The sequence below is a fragment of the Aythya marila genome (genome assembly GCF_965140915.1).
Source record: "Aythya marila genome assembly, chromosome: 18".
NCBI lineage: Eukaryota > Metazoa > Chordata > Aves > Anseriformes > Anatidae > Aythya > Aythya marila.
In genome coordinates, this window is record NC_139059.1 from 10,869,358 (window position 1) to 10,892,434 (window position 23,077).

The 23,077-nt window shown below is 56.7% G+C and overlaps 1 protein-coding gene across 4 annotated transcripts in view; it reads left to right on the forward strand.

Moving 5' to 3' along the window:
• The first annotated feature begins 402 nt into the window (after window positions 1-402).
• PIK3R6 (phosphoinositide-3-kinase regulatory subunit 6) overlaps window positions 403-23,077 on the forward strand; it is a 31,262-nt gene continuing 8,587 nt past the window's right edge. The window contains exons 1-15 of one of the 4 annotated variants that reach the window (XM_082774808.1): window positions 2,412-2,571; window positions 2,675-2,826; window positions 5,888-6,085; window positions 8,675-9,001; window positions 12,126-12,243; window positions 14,731-14,814; window positions 15,882-15,973; window positions 17,773-17,841; window positions 18,086-18,218; window positions 19,005-19,074; window positions 19,466-19,649; window positions 20,066-20,213; window positions 21,155-21,241; window positions 21,494-21,950; window positions 22,712-22,811. In XM_082774808.1, coding sequence (XP_082630934.1) covers window positions 12,231-12,243; window positions 14,731-14,814; window positions 15,882-15,973; window positions 17,773-17,841; window positions 18,086-18,218; window positions 19,005-19,074; window positions 19,466-19,649; window positions 20,066-20,213; window positions 21,155-21,241; window positions 21,494-21,950; window positions 22,712-22,811 — 1,437 coding nt within the window. In that variant the 5' untranslated portion in view covers window positions 2,412-2,571; window positions 2,675-2,826; window positions 5,888-6,085; window positions 8,675-9,001; window positions 12,126-12,230. Of the gene's footprint in view, window positions 441-2,411; window positions 2,572-2,674; window positions 2,827-5,887; window positions 6,086-8,674; window positions 9,002-12,125; window positions 12,244-14,730; window positions 14,815-15,881; window positions 15,974-17,772; window positions 17,842-18,085; window positions 18,219-19,004; window positions 19,075-19,465; window positions 19,650-20,065; window positions 20,214-21,154; window positions 21,242-21,493; window positions 21,951-22,711; window positions 22,812-23,077 lie in introns of those variants that run through there. The other 3 variants (XM_082774806.1, XM_082774807.1, XM_082774805.1) reach the window with 3 other exon arrangements.

A 23,077-nucleotide genomic window follows, 5' to 3' on the forward strand; every position in this document is an offset into this window, starting at 1 on the left:
CAGAGCTCCCATTTGACCAGGGAAGCTGCTTTGTGCTTAAACTGGGTGTGAAGCAGGAACCAAGATGGGAACCAGACAGCAACAGGGAGGAGAAGTGGCTCCATCCCCAGCGGCCCCAGCACCGCTGCTGGAGGTGGGCGCAGGGCCCTGCTGCAGCTGCAAGCACTGGAGCATGACGGCCGGCACGGAGAGGGTCCCGCCAGCGTGTCACAGCCCGCTGGGTGTGCAGCACCGTGCCCGTTGTGCAGCACCATGCCCCCGGGCTGTGCAGCACCGTGCCCGCCGGCAGCAAGCTGCTGTTGCTGGCATGGTTTCATGTGTTGGCGGCTGTCCCAGCACAAGAGAAGCAGGCTGTGTGCTGTTCCCCCAGCAGGAAAGCCCCAGGCTGGGCAGCAAGTTCCCCTCCGGGCTGGAAAACCCCTTTTGAATTAGTGCTTCAGGTGAGTTCTTTGTATTTGTTTTAGCTGGAAAGATTTCTTATACAAAAGGAGGATTCAGGGATTCAGAAAGCATTTTGTATCCCAAGCATGCACAGAACTGTATAGGCACGGCCCTTTATGGTGCTCCTACAACGCCTGTAAATCCCCAAGGATGGTGTTGTGGGACAAACAGCTGTTTTGTAGTGGGTCTGTGCTGTTTGCCACACAAGAAGTTCTCTCTCTTCTCTCTCTCCTTCTTTTGGTTGTTTCCTCTTGTTTTTTGTTTGTTTGTTTGTTTTGTTTTGTTTTTTGAGCTAAATGAATTTTGGGTCAGGATCCCAGTGATGATGACATTGAGGAGGCTGCTTGGTGTGCATGGCAGAAATGGGGCAAGGGGAAAGCCAAGCTCATGGCATCCTTCTGCTGTAGCTGTGTGGTGAGAGAGGGTCTGACAGCAATGAACATATGTCAGGGGTGAAGGTTTGGGTCCTTCAGAGGCTGACTGGGAGGGAAGGGGTGAAAATGTCCAACAGCAATGGGAGATCCTGGCCTTGAAAGGTGCCTGTGGAGCATCACCAAAGCAGGAGCACATCCAAGGAAGGGGTGCAAGGAACCCGGTGCCAGCCTTTGCCCCTCCTGTGATACTGCATGGGGCTAATCCCATCATGGTGTCAGTGTGCTGGCTTCAACCCTCTCTTTGCTTTGCAATTTGCATGGAAACATTTTTTGTATGGACACTTCTGCCTGCAGTAGGGGTTCCTGCATGCTGGGGACCTCCTGCTGGAGGACAGATGCAATGTGGTGTCAGGACATAGAGACAGGCATGGGAAAATAAGCTATTGAACAGCACTGCCCAAACCTCAGCCATGGCATGCTGAAGCTCATCTTGATCCTAGTAGGGAAAACCCTTTGCAAACAGGACCCCACATTCACATGCCACTGCCGTGCTGCCCATGGGGCTGCTGGCACTGCCCCTGCCACGGCCACCGGGACACATCTGTGGGTCCTTCATCAATGGGAGCGAGTGTGGACGAAGCCAAGAGAGGGGAAATGTGGGTGTTATCACCCAGTGCTGTGTGTGGCTGCTGCTTCCCTGGAGCCTTCCTGCCTGTGGGGTTGTGTGGGGCGGCGAGCCCCTGCTGTGGAGATGCCTTGGCACTGGAAGCAAATCGCGCCGACAGCCAGCCGAACGGCCACCTCCTGCCTTTCCCTCCAGGCCAGGAAGGAAGTAGGTTATTTTTAAACCAGGGGCCCAGGTATGTAACTGTACCTAATGCTTTTTCTCATGTAAAAGAAGATGGGAAGTGATACGGTGTCGGCTGCTGTTCCCACGCTCCCTCTCGCAGCACGTTCCCCCACCCGAAGCCCTTACCCCAAAGAAGCTCAGGGCCTCAAGCATCGCTGCAGGTGACACTTGGGGGCTGAACTCACAAGCTGGGCCCCAGACATGAGCAGGGGCAGCCCTTGTTGAGGCTTTCCCCAGCTGAGCTGATGCAAATGTGCAAATGGGCCGCGGTCCTAGCAGAGCCTGGGGCCCCGCAGCAGCCCCAAGCAGCCTCACCTGGGGCCTCCCCCCCCTGCACGGCCCCATTTCGGCTCAGCTCAGCTGCTGCAGCCCCGCCACCGAGTCACGAGTGGTGACAACGTGACGCCCCGCTGAGCACAACCAGACCTGCTCTGGCCGAGGACGCTGCCAACGCAATGATGAATTTCCCCGTGACCCCTTCCCCGGAAGGGCCGGGTGTCCCCTGCCCTGTCCGTGTCCCCGTGCTGGCACCGGGCAGCCAGGGGCTGCTGGGGGCACCCGTCCCCATGGCGGGGGCTTTGTGCAAAAAGCAGATGTGCACGGCGTGCTCCTGGCTGCAAGAGCTGGCAGGGGCACAAAACTTCGTGCTGGAGCTGGAAAAGCCTCCCGCTTGGACAGACTCCTCCTTGTCTCTGTAGCAACCCTGTTTATTTCCCGGCACGGGGTGTGCAGCGTCAGGCACTCTCGCTGCCCGGGCTGGGAGGCGGCAGTCTCCACGCCAGGAGGCCCGAGTCCTGGCTAGGCTGCTCCCCAGCAGCCCGACCTGCACGGCTGGTTTTTGGGGATTAGGGCAGGGCAGGGCTGGAGCCTTCTTCCACCCGCTCCTGCACGTCCAGAGAGTGCTGGGTGAGCGCGACCCACGCAGTGACAGCTTTCTCATTAAGGGGCTTCTGTCTGAAAGAGGAAGTTGTCTTGAAATAACTCCAGCGCTTCCCTTTTCACTTTGCAGACTTTGAAGCGTGCAGCCGCCCCGGCGCTGCCCCTGCACCCTGGGCAGAGCGGAGCCCCTGATGGCTGCCCCCGGACCCTGCTGTGCCCCTCCGTGCTGGATGCGACCCCGGGTGCATGCCTGATGCTCCCGCTGCCTGCCCCGCCAAGCAGGTAGGGTCTGGATGGAGAGCATCGGGTGGCTCTGTGTGCACGAAATGCTGTGCTCGCCCTCCTGCCCTGTCCCTCTGCTGCTCCTCTGGGAGACCCCCGCTGCTCTGCTGCTCCCTGAGGAGGTCTGCTGTGCCGTGCTTTTACTGGGCAGCAGTGTGTATGTCAGATGCTGGAAGTGTGCGTTTGTGTGTGTGTGTGTGTGTGTGAATGCTGCATCCCCCCGCATCTTCCCTGGAAGACCCTGGGAAGCGATTGAACAGAGTTGGTGTGGTTTTCCTGCCTGGGGCAAGCAAGGGGAGGGGGGCACAGATGGTGCTGGAGAAGGGGAACCTGCTGCTTATCTGCAGGAAAGGAGAATTTGTGCAAGCTCGCCCTGCCAGCCAGCATGATCCTGGTGGGAGGCAGTGTTTGCCCTGGAGCCTGTCCCCTGAGGCTGCCGGCACCCCGGGGCAGTCCCGGGTGGGCTTGGTGTTGGTGGTGCTCTTGCTCCGGTACTCATCCGAGCCCCCCATACACCCTCCTGGCAGCCGCTCAGCCCAGATGGAGCAGCTTACATCACCGATCTGGGGCCGTTTCAACGCTAGCTCATGCTTATTCATTTTGCTCTGTGCGAAACGGCTCCCTCCCAGTTGCGAGGACCGGAGCTGCTCCTGGCTGTCACCCACTGGCGGCCGCACTCTGGCTGCTGCTTGCGGGTGGCTCGCGCCGCGCTGGCTGTTCGTGTAGTCGTGTGGCCGCCCGCCTGGCCCTGCCTTTGGCCCGCTGCCTCAGACCTCCCCTGGGGGCCCCGAGCGCTGCGGCGGTGACATGGCAATACACGGCGATGGCAGCGGTGATAACGCGGAGAGCGCAGCAGCCCCAGCTGGAAAGGAAACTAAAAAGTGAAGTGCTGGGGGCTTGGGTTTCTAAAACAAAGCAGATGAGTGAGCTGTGTACATGAGGCAGGTTTTAGCTCTTCCTCTGCATCTTCTGGCAGCATCCTTTGGCTGCCTGTGAGGCACCAGGCCCGAGCGGCCTCCTGGAGATGCTGTTGCCCTCCCAGGGGAGCTCTCTGGGTGTCCGTCCAGCCCAGTGGCCACGTTTCTTTTGTGCCCCTTGGCTATGCCTGAAGGAAACAATTTTGTCTGGGCATCAAGGGCTGATTGATCACCTCTGAGGCTTGCACAAGCTTTTCCATGGGTGCGTCTGGTGCTCTGATCCTGCAATAAGTGCGTGGCTTCCAAGACTCTCAACCAGTATCCAAGTTCCTCTGTGGATGGCCCAAATCCACGGGACATTATTCAGCCTTTACAGCTGAGCATTCAGAGGCATGTCCTACATCCACAATGGTAGAAAATACATGTCATTCTGGGGAAATATATGTCATGAATCTGTTCTAACTATGCAGCTTTCTCCCAGGTTTGATCAGAGGAAAGAGCTTGGTGCCACAAAGCCTCTGGGCTGTCCTGGTGAGACCTGGGCTCGCTGCTTCACAGGGCTCTGCCCTGCAGCCCCTGCCTCCAGCCCTGAGGTGCTGGGCCTCCAGCGGCTGGCATGGAGCTATCCTAACATTAAGTGGTTTGGGGCTGCTATAAACTTCATCTGGGATTGTGCTTCCACCCCAGCACATCCAACTGGCTGTTGGGATGGGGGCTGCAGCAGCATCCCTCCCCAGCAGTCCTGTGTGCCCAGCCTCGGGGGGATTTGAAACAGAGGAGCTCTGATTGTCACAAGAGATGACAGCTGCTCTTCTCTTTTGGAGGGAGCTGGCCCAAGGAGCCTCTTGGCTTGGTTGTGCTCAGCCTTACCAATGCTGACCACGTCACCTACCCAGAAGCGGGGGCTCTCAGGACTTTCTTCCAGTTACTTTCTTGGTTTTTGAGTTTTGCTGGTGCTAATGGCTGTGCTGAAGGCAGATGCTGTGTTGGCTGAGTCACGTTGTTCTATTTTGAGGTGTGACATGCCTCGAAGACAGCACCGTCCATCAAACGTGGTTTGGGCAGGAGCTCTCCAAGGGAGCTGCTGCTGTGAGTGAGCTGTGCCCCATGGGTTTGGGTTGTTCAGTCCGGAGTGGCCTTACCGAGGGATGTTCATGGTCCTGCTGAAAGCAGGGGGTTCTGCTGTTGGATGTACCATTTAATTATGTACCATAATTAAACCTCATTGGTGGGCTTGCCCTCATGGTTCCTCATTATATGCTTGCCTCTTCCTTGCTCTCTGTGTCAACCCTGTGCCAGGAGGCTGTTTCCTGCTGCCAGGGCAATGCCAAAAGCACCCCATACCCCTGTCCTTCACTGACACGGGGCAAAGGTGCCATCCCCACCATGCTGCTGTCACTCTGGCTCTGGTCACCCTGCCCTGGTGGCCCCCCAAAGCCCCATGCAACCATTCCACCCCCCTGCAGGCCCAGCAGCTGCTTGTGCTGCACCACAGGATGCTGAATGTGCCCTGAAACTGCTGCTAAAGCCCCAGATGCCTTAGTAAGGGGTCTTAGCAAATCTTTAGCAAGGATTTGCTGTCAACATGCAGCTGCTTTATCCCAGCTGGTGATACAGCGTGTCTGTAGGGTGAAGGGACTGTGCCGTGTATTTTATTTCCCCCTCAGGCTGACAGCACTTGCCTGGGCTGTTTGTGCGAGCAAACCTGGCAGCGGTTTTCAGAAAGCGTTTATTTTTTCCCTCCGATTGTTTTTCCAAAGCCGACTCCGGGAATGGAAAGAGAGATGCTAAATCTAAAAAGCTGATGCTTCCGGAAAACTCGTTTCTTCCCTTAGAAAGAATGAAACGTGACGTTGGCGAGGAAGTCTCCAAAGAGCCGTTAGTGTCCAGGAAGCCGCTCCACTTCCACGCCAGCTTTAGCAAAGGGACTTGGGGCTCGTTTCATCCTGACGGGCAGATGAATATCCGCAGTGGTGTGGGCTGTGAAAGTGTTTTGTTACTGAAGAGTGTCCCTCTCGCGCCCTCGCTCCACGGGCGTGAGCCTCCTGTCAGGGACGCGCCTGCTGGAGCAGCCGGCAAGGAACTGGTGCAGCACCGTGTTGCTGGAAAGCAGAGGCTGAGCTCGAGACATCTTTCCTTGGCAGGGAGAGCCCAAGGGAGAGCATCTGGTTTCGTATCAGAGCTGCCTGAAACCACGAGCCCTGCCAGGTTTTGGAGCAGAAACTGAAAATGGGTCTGGAAGGCATCGTGCGTGGTCCCCCTGCTTCTTCTGCAGGTCTCCTCCGCCCCAGCAGCCTGTTTGAGTGGGGACAGAAATAAGGCTCCTCAACAGACTCTCCCAGGTGATTTTTATGTGTTTTTTTTTTGTTGTTTTTTTTTTTTTTTTTTTTTTTGAGTTTCATAATGAGAGTTTGGCTTAGTTTTCATTTTAAATGTGGCACATTGCGCTCAGGTGGTTGGTGTAAGGTGAAATGGAGCTTGCCCTCAGTGTTCATCCTTGGCCATAGGTCGGGTCCTTGGTGGGGCCTGGAGCTGTTGTTACCCAGATGGTAAGGGGGTGCAGGCTGGATTTGGCTGCTAAAAGCAGCCACTCCCCTGGCAGGTGGACATGGTCTAAGAGGAGGGCACAACCAGGAGGGCAGAGCTGCTCTGATGGACAGCACCGGGAGCTCTTACCGTGGCATCGGGTTGGCCCGGTGTCGGTGGTGACCCTGGGTCCCAGAGGAGCAATTACACGGTATTTTGGGGCTGTCAGCCACACTCTGAGCAGCCCAGGGGATGTGATGTCAAATGGGCAGGTCGCCTTGGGGTAAACGTCCCGCTCGGAGCTGCCTCCAGCTCCCGCAAGAGAAAACCGCCTTTGGCTCACGTTCGATCCTCCTGCTCCAGCTGCTCTCGCCAGAGCTGGAAGGAAACCCGGGCTGGGAGCCGCCCCAGTGCGAGTGCTGTGTAACGTTAGACTTTTGGAGGTGCTGCTTCCATAAGCGAGCTGGCCTGGAGCCACCTGCAGGGAGCAGGGGGAGGGCAGTGTGAGGGGTGGCGGGTGCTGCTTTGCCCCGCAGGACGTCTGCCACCGCATGGCACTGTGCCGCGGGTGATCCCGTGCCTCCCCCCCAGCTCCGCACCTGCTGTTTCTCCCTTCAGGACGCCCCTGTGCAGCACAGCTCACTCGCTGCTGCCGATGGTATTTGCATGATTCTTCCTTGCTCTGGCTCCTTTGGGGTGTCTGCTGTAGGATCAGGAAGGGCTGGTGGCTGGCAGTGGGACGGGGAGAAGGGAGAGGAGGAGCGTGTCCAGGGAACAGCTTTCCATAACCTGCTCCTGGGCAATACATGGGTTTTTCTTTTCAAGTGTCTGTCATTGAGCTGATAAACTGGCACAGGAAACCTCAGACATACCCGTGTAGTGAATTTGTAACCAAATACAGGGCTTCAGAAGGCGTGGAGAGACAGTCTTTGGAGCGGGACTAAATATATCTCGGAGAGAGCAAGCGTGTGTGCATGAGCTATGCTTACCCTGCTTCGTCACTGGTGTCCTTGGGCAAGCTGGGAGAGGGGACATCCCCCAGCACTGGGCATGGTCAGCAGGTGTCCAGGCAGTGATGCTCAGGACCCCAGCCAAGGTGTGCTGGGCAGTGGAGGATGCTCGTGTGTGAGGGCAGGATGGAGCGACTGAGCTTCACACCTGGCTTTGGGTTTTCTTCCATGGTTTTAGGTATTTCTGCCTCACTCCTTCTGTGTCTTGTGTTTCACATAGTCTAGGAGGTTGTGTTTTTAGCAATTTCTGCCATCCTTTGACAGTCTGAGCAGCAAGTCTTTTGGGGATCTTGGGCATCCCGGTGTGGAAGGTCACCAGGGGATGGCCGCTTCCCTGAGTGTGGTGGGGGCTGAGACGACTCACATGGATGGACAATTTTCCATCCATCTGCCATGGCATTTCCAACCCCACCCCAGGCAGTGCTGCATGGGCTGGGGGAGCTGGGCTGCTGCAGGGTGAGACGTGGCCTCCTGGGGCTGAGCTCTGGTCCTGGTTGGGCCAGATTCCCCTGTCATTCGTGGAGGCACTTGGGTGCTTGTTGGCAATATGTTGGCAGCTCTTCCAAAACCCCTGGCAGCCTTGGTGGTGGCACCATGACTGTGTCACGCCGTGCTCCAAGGCTCGCTGCTCAGGGCTTTGAGGAGCCTGGTGGGCAGGGGGTGCTCCACCACAGGTAGCATGGTGCTGAGCCCAGACCTGGGCCCTTTGGGACCATAGGTGACACGTCCTGACACTCACAGGGACACTAACTCATGTTATAACTGAAACGATCCATCCTGGGCTATCTCAGTGGTGCGTGGAGGGTGGGCTGATGGATGCTGAGGAACAGGCTCTGCTCACACTTTCTCTGCCACCCTGGTAGCTTAGAAAAGGAAGACGTAAAGACCTTTAACCTGTGATCTTATCTGTGTGTTTCTGGGGTGAATTGTGCTTTCGCTGCCAAGATCTTCATTTTCATGAATATAGACAGATGCTGTCCATAACTACCTCCAGCTCCTGGGAGAGGTGGCTTTGGAGTCACGCAGGTTTTATCACTAAAAGCCTCATGGCTATTGAGAACCGAAAGGAGGAATGTGGCTTCCCTTCTTCGTTCCCTTTCTCTTATTTTTTTTTTCCTGTAAATGAAATAAAATACAGCTGATGCCTTGGGTATTTTAAGAATTGCAGAGAGGAAGCAGGGAACTGCAGCTCTGCAAAGAAGTGGGATGAGTGCAGAGAAGCCTCTGGTCTTGCTGAGCTGGCAGACAGCAAAATAACCAGTTACGGGATGAAATGTGTCTCGTGTCTGCTGCAGGGAAGAGAAGAGATGCATGGGGAGGAGGGGGACAGAAAGCGGAGGAGTGGTGTGGTTCAGGGAACTGAGCAGCTTCTGCCTCTCGCCAACACTTTTGCAGGGCCAGCGTTTACGCCCCGTGCTGCCGTATTTCCCCTTGGCTCCGTTCTCGTCTCCCCACCATCGTGTGTGCTGGCTGGGGCCTCTGAGCCCTTCCTGTTTTGGGGTAGAAAGCTTGTGGTCACCAGTGAGCAGCGGGCTCTGACACATGCACGCAGAGCAGAAGCGAGCCCCGGCAGGGTTCAACGTGGGCTGCCGGTGCCGGAGCTTAGGACTGCTGCTTCACTGCTAGCTCCTGCCTGCATTGCCACCTCCTCCTCGCCATGAGCCTGCTGGGACCATCCTGTGCCCTGCGGTGACGCCGGGAGCTGGAAGGACGCAAGGGAAGGTGAGTGCAGCCCGGAGCGAGGTTGGGGATGCTCTTTCCTTGTGTGGTCCCCCCGCTCGCAGCGCAGCGGGGAAGACGTGGGGTGGGCATGGGGTGGGAGGTATGTTCCTAGCCTTCTGGGAGGTGTGTGGCCCTGTCTCTTGCGGGCTTGAGGTAGTCTACCAGGTGTTTTTTTTCCTGAGAAATGGAAAAAATACCTGCTTGTATAGACACAGGGGCCAGCAGCAGTCCCGTGCTGCTGGGTCTTGGGATGTGGCACCATTGTTTCTGAGGGCCCCCTGGCTGAGAATGTCCCTGTGTGAGATGCTGGGCCAGCCTGGGAGAGGGGACCTGGGTCAGAGAGGGGCTGCGGCACATCTCAGACACATCGCTGTGCCAGCTCTCCCCACTCAGCACCAGGGCTCACAGCATATGTGGATCAGGGCTTGATGGGCACAGAGGTGGCTGTCACCAGGGCCTTCAGCCCCACTGGCGTCTCCTTCCCAGGGGTCTGAAGGTCTTTGCTCCCTGCCAAGCTGAGCTCAGCTGGCGGTGCCGTGGCCATCTGGCACAGACCAGCCTGGCTTCATTAATGTCACCTGGGCAGCAGCCTCCAGCTGCACGGCTGAGGGAACGGGGATGTGGCTTTGGCAGCCAAAAGCTCTTCTGAAGGACGGCTGAGCCAGTGCACTGTGTCTACAGAGGCCAGCATCTCCGGCATTCCCCGTCAGCTGTGTTTGCTTTATGCAGGCAAACGGAGGTGTCTCCCTGCTGCTGCTCCAAGCAACAGCTCGGGCTCTGGTCTGAGAGCACTCTGCACAAGGATGAATTAGCCCTGGTTGCAGCACAGCCTCCTGCAGCTTAAAGCCCTCCTCACCATGCCGCTGGGCTCGGCTTTGTGCTTGTTGCTGCCAGGGAAGCCCTAGTGAAGCCCAGGAGGGGAGGTGGGAGCGTGCCCACCCGCGGGCTGCTGCCGTCCATCTCCTGCCATCTCCAGCCCCACCTCCCCTCCCAGGGGGAACCGGGCTGACCCCAACCTTTCTCACCAGCCTGCTTCTACCCATCTCCTTTTGTGCCTTGTACAAAATTTGTCCTCCTGATGGACTCTGAATATGCCGGGGAGTATTTTGGGGAATTTTATATTGAATTTTCTTGGGAGACTTGAGTCCTTGGAGCAGGCAGGCAGGCTGCTGGCCCCATCTCAGGTCTTTGCAGACAGCGAGGAGCACCAGCACTTCTTAAGCAAGCAGGCAACTGAGAAGCAAAGTTTCTAGGGCCTGGAGCAGCTCACACCACCCCGAGTCCTTTTCTAAATCTGGAAAGCGAGCGCCGGTGCGCTGGTTCCCTCCCACGTGTGGGTAGGTAGGATGCGGATGTGGAAAACCACCGACACAATTAGCAGCCGCCTGCCTTTCGCTTCGGCAGACGCCTCTGCTGGCCCTGAAGAGCTTGGCATGCACCCAGCCCCATGAGGGGACTTTTTCCCCACAGGAAATATCCCTTTGAGAGCCACGTGCCGACCAGCCCACCAGTGATGTGTGGTGCTGGGCAAGGAAGGGATTAGGGCATCCCGCGCTCCTGTAGCCAGTGGCTGGGGATGGTACTGCTGTCGAGGAGATAAACACAGCCAAGAGGAAGCCCTGAGCACGACGACACCCCTGAAATAGGGCAGCACCAAGGCAACCCTGAGGTGTTAGATTCTCCTTGGCAGCCTCCTCGTCCCCTTGCTGCCACCCCAGCAGGATCTGGCCATGCTGTCCCAGGAGGTGGCAGGGGATGGGGATGCAGGGCTGGCACCAGGTTGGGTGCTAAGGGTGTGCCGCAGGAAGGAAAACCCTGCGGGCATTCCCACCACTCACCCACAGGAAAGAAATGGTTTTCTGGGCTTTGTTTTTTCCCCCTGCCCCATCACATGTTCTGGGTCTGCAGACGGGGGTGTTGGTCTCAGAAGAAACCACACGTCCATCCCCACAGTGATGTCCACGTGCTGCAGAGATGCAACTCCCAGGTCAGCATCAGCTGAGCTGGGGGGTTGGAATCACCCCCTGCTCCCTGCCCTGCACTGAGCCATGCAAGGAGAGGCAGGGGTCTCCTGTCATTAGCCCCTGGGCTGCAGCAGTCCCTGTCCTTGCCTCCCTTGTCCTCTCTGCCTTCAGTTGCTCGAGGCTGGGAGCTGCCCAGCGGGTGGTGGAAATCTGCAGTGGTGGCTTGGAGCCAGCCCCAGAAATAAAGTCCCGGCAGCTCTGGGGTGGGTGCTGAAAGCTTCACTTTCTTCAGGAAGCTTTTAGTGAGCATCTGGGAGCAGCTGAGAGCAGGATGCTCTTGGGCACGAGTTGTGTGTGGTTGGGAGAGTTCCTGCAAGTGTTTGTCCATCTCCTGCTACACTTGCTGGGCTGGGTGGGGGATATGTACAGATTTAGGGCCTAAATGGGCAGAGATAGATCTTAAATCTATAAATTAAATGGAGAGATTCCTAGATAGAGCAAAGACATGAGCAGGAGTGTGGGCTGGTGGTCTGACTATGCTTGGAGGGGCACAGAGGACTGATGGGGTCCTATGGGTGGGGAGAGGGTGGTTGTGGGGACGCTGCTGTGCCGTGGGCACTGGGTGGCCGTGTCACAGGCAGATCTCCCTTCCTTCCTCCTCCGCTTTCTTTTTCCTCTTTCTTTGGAGAGAACAATGCTCGATGGCAAGGGAAGCCATCTGGCTCCGGGCTGGCTTCCCTCTGGAGTGTAACTGGCTTCTGGGCTTTCCTCAGGTTTTGTTTCTCTAGGTGCTGGATAGGGATGGGATAGGGATGGCAGATCAAGGCAATAAATTAGAAACCTCATGGAAGTTCAGCTTCTCTTCTTTATTTATTTTTATTCCTTTTGGACTTCACATTTTGGTCTCAGTTTGATTTAACCTGAATATTTCTTCGTAAATCCTGGGGAGGAGAGGACTCCTGCTGCTGCCCTGCCTGGCGATGCCCATCCGTGGGGGCCTCTTGCTGTGGGTCCCGAGCACTCGGGTGGGTTCAGCTCCGAGCCGAACCTTTCTGCCCCAGAAACCCCAACCTGGGGCTTGTCCTCGGGACTCTGCCTCACAATGTGCTCCTGCCATCCCCGCCGCCTGCCCCAGCTGACATTGTCCTGTGGTTCTGCAGGCGAGACACCGGACCTGAGGCCATGCCCGAGCAGAGTGAGCAGCAGCCGTGCACTCGCCCATCGTTGCAGCCGTGCCCGTGCCCTGCTGCAGCCCCGGCCCGGCCATGGAGAGCACAGGTGGGTGATGCTGCTGCACGAATCCTTCCCCACCCCATTCCCTCCTCTGCCCCAACAGCCCCAAGAAAATACCTGGCTATCTAACGAGGACTGATTGTTGCTGGGCAGAGCGATACCATGGGGCCCTGCACTTAAACCCTGATGGGAAAATGGCAATTGTGACATGAAACACCTGAGGAATGGTCAAAAGATTTGCTGTAGAGTGCCACCAGGTCTGGTAACCAGCCAAAGTCAGATTTTAAAGCAATCTCACATTTTGTTATCAGTATATCAATACTGAAATGTTTTATTCCACTTACAAGCCACTGCTGGCTGTTGCTGGTGGGCTGAGAGCATTTTTAGATCAAAGTGCCCCATGTTTGTGTTGGAAGGGGTGTTCTGACGCTTCGCTCCCCACCAAGAGACCTCAGCATATCACGGCTGCAGTTGCTTTGATTTACAAAAAGAGGACACAGTATTTATACCAATGCTCAGGAAAAACTTCCCGTAGTCATTAAAAATATACAGAAATGAAAAGAATGGGAAGTTTCATGTAGTCCATTACAGTGTGTAATCCCTCAGTGCAAAAACAATGAACACAGTAGTGAAAAGGAGGAGCTTTACCAAATCACTGCAGGGAAAACAAAAAGGAGAGAAAATGCAGATTTCTAAAGTAAAACTTTAACATTTCCTCAAATAACACTTCCAGAATGAGAAAGATCCCATTTCAAAGGACGCTTCTGCACTGTAACTGTACTGTGTGGGTACGATGGCACGAAGTATGCTGGCCAAGATGGGATTTTCCTCATGCACACACACAGCTTCAGCAGCACAAGATGAATAATTCTGAACCCAAACGTGTGGTTGTCTTCTAACACAGCCTAGACTGCAGTCACAGCAGTAAGTGCTCCTCTGCAGAAGTTTGGATTCCATGGATCCCCTGCACCAACATCCCTAATGGGGTGTGCTTCCCTGGGTAAATAGGATATTTTGGCTGTTGGGCTGTGTGGTGCTCAGGAATGAGCCATTCCCAATACTTTAAAGTTTGCATTTCCCAGTCCAGTTTCATCCAGGGCTTGTGCCTGGTGCCCTTGGTCAGCATCATGTTGGAACCTTGTCATTGTAGCCCTGGGCTTGGGGAGGGCACGAGTGGCTTGTCATTGGTCTGGCCATGCTGTCTGCATGGGAGCTGGGGCTGAGGGGGCAGCAAGGATGCTAGGGTGGGCTAAAGGCTCCTGCCTCCCTCCTGTGCATCGCTGGCAGGGATGCTGGCAGCCCTGGGGTGCCACTTGATGCTGCTGAGAGATGCAATAGGAAGAGACAAAAAACATCTCTGGTTCTTGCATCAAACCTGCCCCGAGATGGGGTAAGGGTCTGCATGGGACAAGGGGGCAGATGCTCAGAGCTGCCCCATCTGCTGCAGGATCATGTCCCTGCCCGTGGGAGCCTCAGGTTTTGGCTCTCTGAAGATGCCTCTTGCAGCCCCTGTGTGGCTGAGTCTCCGGCTGAGCTGTGAAATCCTCCCAGGGTTTTCTCCTTGTAGCTCCCAACCCATCTCCCTCAGGAGAGGGGTTACCATGAATACTGAGGTCCTGCCCTGGATCAGGCCATGTTCTGGGTGCTCCAGCCTGTAGGCATCACCTGATAATAGCTGACTATATAAAGAGTTTCTTACTACAAAGCAGCAAAAGTCCTTTTGTTATGGGGGAAGAGAACCCAGAGCAAGCAGGGTCACACAGCCCGGCCATGGTGGAATAAAGGGATCTTGCATCTCCAGGCTGATCCCCAGTGTGCCTTCAGGGCTGGCTTTTATTTCACAGTTGCAATGTTCCAGCGCTGACACATGAACTCCCTCCCGATCACATGTCCCCACCCCACAGCCGAGTCATGCCCCAAATCGGCTCTGAGGTTGTCAGATTTATTTTTGGACGAGAGCAGGATGCTGCTCGGCTCTGACGTGCACAGAGCGGGTGGCAGTCACTGGGCTCGGACCCTGCCTCGGGGTGCTCCGGGCCCATGGGTGGCAGCTGTGGGCTGGGAGAAACTGCGAGAGCCGGGTGGTGGGTGAGGGTGAGGCCGAGTCCACGTGCTGCCAAAAAGCAGAGGTGTTTCTGCTCTTGCACAGTGCCAAGCTGTGGTTTTCTGCCTTTAGCTTGTATATTTAATGTGCAATTTTGTAATTCAACAAAGGGAGAGGGATTCTGCAGAGCCTGTGCAGAGCAGTCCCCTGCAGAGTGTCTGTGCCACCATGTCCCTCCGGTAGGGCTTTGCTCCCCGGTATGGCTCCATGGGCCACCGGTCCGTGGGGTGGCACTTGTCCCCCGGGCTCCAGTGGCCCTGGGGAGGGCTCTGACCTGTTGCCATCAGGGCTCGGCCAGGTCTGAAGCCTGCTGCTATACCCATCCTGAGAGATGTGCACTCAAACCAGTGTCATTCCCCTTGGTTGACCTGGGTGCCGGTGTCCCAGAGGTGCCACCCAGGCCACTCACGTCCTCTTTGTCCCTGCAGAGGTGGAGTCGGACATCCTGCGCCGTGTCCGCACGCTGCTGCGAGAGCTGGACGGCCACCACCCCTCCTGCCAGCATGACCGAGGTGAGGTCCTGGGGACAGCACCGCTGCCACCCGCCCTGCGCACCGGGCACTGTGTGGCCCCAGCCCCACTCTGGTCCCCCCTCAGATGACACCAGGGGACACGAGGTGACCTCCGGTTCCTCTGCCCCTTCCAACCTGCTCTTAGAGGTGCCAAATGTTTGCCAACTTACTGGTGCCTCCATGCACCAACGCCGGTGTTTTCCATCCCTCCTCCACATGGTTCCTCACTCTCACCTCAGGCAGGGGTCCAGCACTGGGGCAGGACACGAAATGTCAGAGCATGGGGCTCTGTTCCCTGCTCTGACACCAACTCACCCTGCAGCCCCTTCCAGCTCGCTGATACTGGAGTTTCCCAGTCCCACCCTGTGGGGCTATTGCTTTGCCACACATGGCTCAGCTCCGTGCTAGGGAGCCAGCTGAGATCCCTGCATCACCGTAGGGGAGAATAAAACTCTACTTGACCCAGCAATTGGACTGCTACAGCTCGAGGAACTTAATTGATTTTGAAAAAATGATTTTACTTGGAGCACACAGGATATTTTAGTGTTAATTAAATCTGATTTTTTTTTTTTTTTTGTCTGGAATGAGCCTCGACAAGTCTGCAGGGCTGAAAAGCTTTGTGGTCCTTGTTCTGAGCGCTTGGGGTCGGCAGCCAGACCGTGGCTCAGGTGCTGCATGCTGGGACCAGCAGGAACCCCAGATCCCTGGGGCAGGCAGTGAAAGCAAGCAGGGAGGGAACAGAAAAGAGACTTGATGTCATTTAGTCCATTTTCATGCCTTGCTATTCTCCAGCTCCCCAGTCCCAGTTTTTTTGGGATGCTCTCCCAAGCATTTGCTGGTGCTTGACATCAATGCTGCATCCAGAGTGAGGGCAGCGGTGTGACATGTCCCTGCAGAGGGTCACTGAATGAAGCAGAGGGTGGAGAAGCCTGGGTTAGCTGTGAGAGTGATCCCAGTGGTGGTTTCTGCAGCAGCAGTGCCTGGGTCACCCTATTCCCCCACCACACGCGGCTCCTTGCCCATCGTCCTCTGCAGGGCAGCCTCACCTCTTGTTTTTCCTTTCTCAGGGATGCTGCGATGGACATTGCACAAAAAAATTGACCAGAATCCCAGTAGTAGCTCCATCCTGGTCAGGATCTTGGTGAAAGAGTTGGAAAGGGTGAGTGTTACCTCACACTGAATGTCCCTCGGGAGGTGGTCTCACCTCCCCTGCGGGGCTGTCTCCATCCTGGGGCATCCCTGGCCTGATGATCCCCCAGGTAAAGGGTTTTTAGTGAGTTTAGGGTTTTTGGAGTCTGGCTGGGGACTGTGGCTCACAGCCACAGGCAGACGGTGTTTGCAGCTTGCAGATTGCACAGCACAAAATGCTTCCGACCGCCCCCAGGTCCCCCGCAACCCCCTGGGCCAGCCGTGGCCTCAGGTACAGTGGAAATTTCTCCTCCCTGCCACTCGTTTCCTTCCGAGCGCTGTCAGATCAGAGCCGTCCAGCCCCGTATCCTGTCCCGAGAGCACCTGACGGAAACTGGGCGATGCATTTTTTGATTCATTGACTCGTCTCACTTTCTGAACTCGGGTGAACCTTTTGTACCCGCAGCAACCTGCGGTGACCAGCTTTGTGGTTGGATGTGATGCGATGTGACGTGATGAGCTCGCACCTTTTCTTCACAAGCACACCTCAGTTCTTCCGGTGCTGAGAGGAAGAGCCCACTTCCCCCAGTCCTCCCCAAGTGTGGGGACACATCCCCTGCCCTCCCCAAGCAAGGAGCCCCCTGCACCCCTACTGTCAAGTGGCTTTTGCACATCCAGGTAGACAGGAATGCCCACATCACCCTTGGCTAGCGATGCAGGAATTGCCCTGGTGGGGCTGAGGTCTGCTTTCCCCTGCAAAAGTCATCTCAGCCCCTCCCTGCTATGCTTTTATCCCTCTGCAGCTCTTATTTTTGTGTGCCCAGGAGGGATGTCAGGCCTCCTGGTCTGTAACTCCCTTTGTGTCCCTGAAGCTCCCGGAAATCAGTGCCATGTTATTTTTTTTTCAGCCTGCTGGTACTGCAGCAGCTCTGAGCAGGCAGTAGCAACCACCGATAACAATTCAGAAATTTCATGCTTGAGCTCTTCTGGGGCTCTGCCCGGAGATCAGCTGGGTTCAGCAATTCAGTATTACTCATTTCATTGATCGTTTCAAAAGCTTTGCTGCCATCGGTTCAATTTAACTCGGACCCATCAGCACATCATCCCTGAAAAGAGGTGCAGAGGGAGGCTCCCTGGGCACCAGCAGCAGCACAGTGAGGAGCTGCAAGCTCTGCGATGCCTTTCTGTCTGTCCAGCAGGGCTACAGGAGTGAGGGAGAGCATCCAGCCCGAGGCACCTTCCTGCTGAAGTAGCCCCATTTCCATTAGTGCAAAACAAAACTTGATAAGGCATTGCCCCCTCCCTGGCAATGAGGGTCTGTGATGTTTTTGGGGTGGAAATCCCTCTGTGAGATTTATCTGGGGCTGCTCCTGCTGTTGGAGTGGTGCTAGAGCCGGGCCAGGCTGTGGGCACGTCCTGCTGGCTTCCCACAGCCCGGGACAGGGATGCAGGAGCAGCTCTCCTCCTGTTCTGGTTCCACACCCACCAAACTCAACAGGGGCTTTTCCCAGGGATTTTGTATTTCCACATGGATTTTGGCATCAGAAAGGCACTCCCCAGTGAGCTCAGTTAGAAACTTTTGTTCTCCCTCTCCCACCACGGGTGCTGTGCCTGCTCTTGGTGGTCCATCACACACCCATAGCAGCTCATGGCCAACTCAGGCAGCCCACCAGGCAGGACCTGACCACCCCAGGGACACCCTGCCCTCCCTGATGGCCCATGGAGAGACCCCAGACCTCACCCTGGTGCTGGGAGCATCCCCCTGCACCCAGCACATCCCAGGGCCCACGGTGGATGCCCCAGCACTGACTGTGCCTTTTGGTCCTGCAGGCAGAGCGAGGTGACTACCGACATTATATCATCCCCCTGCTGCACACGCTGATGTACACCCTGATAAAGGTAACTGCTCACGGGCTTCACTGGGACAGAATCCCGGGGAATCAGAAAAATAAACGTCCACAGCCCTATGGTGGGTACTGCTGGAGGCTTCCAGACCATGGCAGTGCCTGGAGCTGCTTTGCAGATTGCATTTCAGCCCAGGCTGAATGTGGTGTAGCTCTGCACCCCGTGGTCTGTTGGGGGGAGAGCACTCTTCGGGGTCTTTGCCTGTGGCATCTCCTTACCTGCCCCTTTCTTGCCGCAGGCTCCCTGTATCTCCGATGAGCTCTGCAGCAGAGTGTATGACTTCTGCAAGAAGCTGCTCACCCTGCCCAAGCCTTTCTGCACCATTGGTTTGGACTACGCTGTCAGGCTGAAGATGGAAAGGGCAGCACCGGGTACGATGGCTTCCCTGCTCTGCCCCCAGGTCTGGGGGTTTTCCTTTGTCTAATGCAACCAGCCATGGCAGGGATTTCTGCATGGGACTAGCCAAACACCTGGGGTCTGCAGGATATGCTTGTGTGGGAGGGTTCCCCTCTCCTGATTTCAGGTGGTTATTGGCAGAAAACCTCCCTCTGAGAGCACCACTGAAATCAAGTGGGGTTCCTGGGAGCCTGAACCCAACTGCATCACCCTCACTGCTGCTCCCTGCTACCTCCGGAGCTCCGAGGTCCCCCCCAGCAGAGGTTTAACCCAGCTAAGAAAATAACTTATCTGGGGAGCACCAGGAGGCTCGTGAGAAGGTTACACACTGCATTGGGTGCCTGAGCACAGTGGGGTGGGTGTGGACCCTTGGGTTATCCCCACCCCAGGGCCAGGTGAGGGTGAAGCACATCACTGCCCACTCTGAAATGTGTCGTGCCCTTCGTATCCTTCATGTCCTCCGTGTCCAGCGCTGTCCCCCGATGTGGCCCCAAGGCTGTGGCTGGAGCCGGACTCTTCCTCCCACTCCCGGCCCCCTCCTGAGCTCATAATCCACTAAACAAAGGAAGGGAAATACAGGAAATTATCCCTGAATAGAAGGGCTTTTCTTTTTCTGTAGCACAGCCTATCTTCGTCCTTGACTATTTTTAACCTGGGGCCTGGCTCTCAGCTCTCGGCTCTCACCTCGGCTCCCCAGTGCCAGGTGCTGTTGTTCTGCCTCTACTCTGACTCCTGCCTCTTGGTCTTCTCACCTTCACTAGGTATGCTCTACCAAAGAATGGTGATTTCCGAGCAAAGTCTAAAAAGCAACCCGTACCCTTACCAGGAAAAGTGAGTAGCATCTCTTCAAAGGTGTTGTGCCTTCTATCTCTTCTATTGCCTCACTGCTCTGTAGTGAGTCCGTCCCTTTCCTGCACCCTGGGTCCCTGTTGGATGCAGACGCTGCATACAGACTGCATGGCAGGAGGCAGTCACAGGGTATGCAATTTGGAGGCATCCAAACAAGCTTTGTGCTGGGAGGAGCACGTTCCTCCTACCTGCCCCTGTTTATTTCCGTGGCCCTGGGAGGCATGCGGGGAGGGAGTATGTGCCGTGCCCCTTCTCAGCGTGGGCAGAGGTGTGAGCTGCATGCACCAGCCCCAGTGTCAGTAACGGGGAGTTCTCATCTCACCCCATCTCACCTCCTCGTCCCCCTCTGTTCCCACCCACCCACCCCACACAGGATTTTCATCTTTGCTGACCCAGAGCTGCTCTCCGAAGCCATCTGCAACGCGCTGGTCACCGACACGCAGGCGGCTCAGCTCTCCCAGAGCCCGCGGGTGTGCATGTGCTATGTAATCATCCACGCCATGCAGGCGGCCCTGGGCGAGGGATGCGACCTCAGCAGCTTGAGGATGAGCCTCCAGGTAAGCAGCAGCACCAGCACGGCACCACGTATGGTTTTCTAACAACCCCACTCTTGCTGGGCACTTTGGAGCAGGGAATTGCTCATGGCAAGTGGGGAAACTGCCCCTGGCACCTGGGTGCTGGTCTCCATCCCGAGTACCCCCAGTGTTACTTGCTGGGCTGGGCAAGGTGAGGTGGCTGGGCAAGCAGAGGTGGAAATAAACTAAAAACCCTTTGAAATATGAAATAATTGCTGCAGCAAGAGCCAAAGGTCTTGAATCTTCAGGTTTGCACAGCAAAGCTGGGCTCTGGAGCTGAAACATGGGCTCATCTGTGAGCCCATCTTCACAGGGTGCATTTGCCCCCTCCTGACACCCTACCTGAGGAGCATCTCCTCTTTTCACACCTCTGGGCTTTAACAGCATCTCTGTGACAGGACATGCCCATGAGCGAGGTCGAGCACTGGTTCCAGCAAGTGGTGGCAGCTGTCGAGTGCGCAGGAAGCGAAGCGAGTGTGGACCGCGAACAGCACGTGGAGAGGCTGGAGAAGATTTACTGTGCCCTCCTTGGCTCCTTGCCACCAGGTGAGGCCCCTGCCCTGCTGCCTGTCCCCACCATTGTCCTGTTGTCCATCCTCAGCCCCCTCTGTTCCAACTTCAGCAGCAGCCATCACTGGGACCAGTCCTTGCAACCTGGCTCTGCGTTGCAGCCCCGTGTTGGGGATGGGATTCAACAGTCACAGCTCTGTCATTTGCAAAGGGAGCTGTGGGAACTCCCTGTCAGCCAGGGCTGTTTGATCTGCAGTGCTCTGCTGGTGTAAGGTGCCTCCTGGCATGATCCAGCCTGGGGACACACCACTCCCTAAAACCTTGCACGGATGTGGAGGGCAGCGGTGCTGCCTCCTGCCCCCACAACAGCAGCGCTCTGTCCGAGCGCGGTGACACGGGGGCCACACAGACTGTGACAAACATCCCCATGTGCCCTGGCTGTTCCTGGTGCAAGGTCCTTATGTCCTCCTCATCTCCCCAGAAAAAGCCAGAGGCTGTCCCACAGCTCAGAGACAGGAGCAGCAGACAGCGGTGCAGGAGAGGAGCAGGACCATCTCCTTTCAGTCTCACTGCTTCTCGCAGAGCCCTAATGGGGCAGAAACAGCCAGCAGTGGTGGGGTCAGAGGGTCCCTTCATCTCAGCTGAGATCACCAGGAAAGCTCCTGCCACCTGGGTTGGAGGCTCAGTACTAGAAAAGGCATTCTTTATTCTGCAGTCCCTCTGCTGTCTGCAGCAAAGCAAGGTCCTTCAATTGCCCGTGCCTCAGTTTTCTCATCTTCACTTCTCCCTTCCCCCAGATGTGAAGGTGCTTTCTCCTGGCACTCAGAGGGCTGGGATGACATCCTCAGGTCTGCCCAAGGGGTGACCAGGGTGGGAGAACCCCAAGGGCCATGACAACCAGTGGCTAAAGCAGAGCCCTGGTGAGGGTTTGTGCATGGCCTGTTCCCATGTGTTACGAGCACCCTTTTTTCCCCCAGGTGATTCTCCCCTGGGGAGGCTGCAGGACATCCCTCTGCCCAACCCCAACATCAGCTTCCACCTCTGGAAGGAAGATGACCAGCTCTGTGAGTGGGGCATCAGGGCTGGATCGGGGGAGCTGGGGGAAAAGGGATGAAGGAGACAAGTGGGGCACCCCTGTGAGATACCCTCAGAGCACCTAACGTGATGCTGAGCTGTTCATGGTGGAGTGGGAAATGAGGCTGAAGGGGGGATTTGGACCAGCTGTGGTTGGTGTGAGAAGAGGGAAGCTGGGGCAGGACGAGGACTCAGCCTGGGTCTGGCTGCATTTCCCTCCCTGAGCTCCCTTCTGCCCACAGGGAAGGAGCTGGTGCTGTTTATCCGCCCGCTGTCGCAGAGCTGCGAGCCCGACCGTCTGAGCCAGGACCTGGACAACTTCGAGATCCAGGACATCATTTCGGAGTGCGAGTGCTGCGAGCAGACGCGCTTCTCCGTGCTCTCCACCGACAGCGGCATCGAGCGGGACCTGCCACCGGCGGCCGAGGAGCCCTTCGCCCCGTGCAGCGCCGACACAGAGCAATCCCGGCTCCAGAGGAAGGGCGGCATTAAGAAGAAGCCATCCCCGCTGGAGAGCATGGCCTTCCTGCAGACCGGCTGCAACGGCCCCGGGGCGAAGCCGGCGGCCAAGGCGCAGAAGAGGATGGGCGTCCCCGCCAAGCCCCCAGCCCCGCTCCAGAGGCTGCACACTGCGCGCGTCGTGCTGCTGGGGGACGACCGGCTCCTGGGGCGCCTGGCCCAAGCCTACCACTCCTTGAGGTGCCTGGCTGGTGGCCATGGGGGAATGGGGTGGGGGCTTCGCTCTGTTGCAGCAGTCAGGGTGGCCGGGGATGGGGTTGGGCTCCAGCGCTGCCTGGGACAGGATGGGAGCTGGGTGTTTTGCACCCAAGTGCATCCATTGTGGAGTGAGTCACAGAATGGGTTGGGTTGGAAGGGACCTTCAAGGGTCAGCCATCCAACCCCCTGCCATGGGCAGGGGAATCTCACAAGGTTGCTCAAAGCTGCTTCTAACAAAACTTTGAACACCTTCAGGGATGGGGCACCCACAGATTCTCTGGGCAGCCTGTGCCAGGGCCTCACCGCCCCTATGGTGGAAAAACTTTGTCACTGGCTGCACTGCCCAAATGATGACATGGGGAGTTTTTCCCCTCTGTGCATGAAATGGATTAAAAAAAAAAAAAAAAAAAGAACAAAGCAATAAAACAAGACAAGATATTTTCCAATGCACAAGGGGAGAACCCTAAATGAAAGCTCCTGGCCCAGGCTGGGGTTGGGCTGCGGTGCAGAGCTGGACACGAAGGGGTGGCTGGTCCCAGCTCAGAGCCCACCCATGGGACACCCCTTTCCCCATCATCTGCCCCAGGAGGATTTGAGAAGCTGGGGGCTTTTCTGCCACCTGTTGCGCTGGGCCCAGGAGGCGAGCGAGGAGGGTGCTTGCTTGTGTTGCAGAGCTGCTGTCGGGAGCCGTTTTCCTCCCCCTTCACCTCTGAGACACGGCTATTTCTTCTTTCCATGTCAAGGAAGCGAGAAACGCGGCGTGTGTTCCTGACTCCGAGGCTGAACCTGCAGTTCTACTACATCCCGGTCGTGACAGGGCAGCCGAGCGCGCCGACAGCTGCGGTGAGTCCAGTCCTCCGGCTGCCAGGAGCTGCCGTGTTTTCTGGAGCAGGAACAGGGGGCTGCCAGGATTCACACTGGTGAACACCTGGTTCCTAAAAACAAGGAGGGTGGGAGCCAAGGTGGAGCAGCTGGGCTGGGCTTGCAGGCTGTCTTTGGGCATCCATCAGCCCGGGAGATGTTTGGGTCGCTCCAGCCACCCGCAGGGGTGATAACTCACAGCCCAGACAGGGTAGGGAGTTCTGTCATGCTCCAGCTGTGCCCAGTTT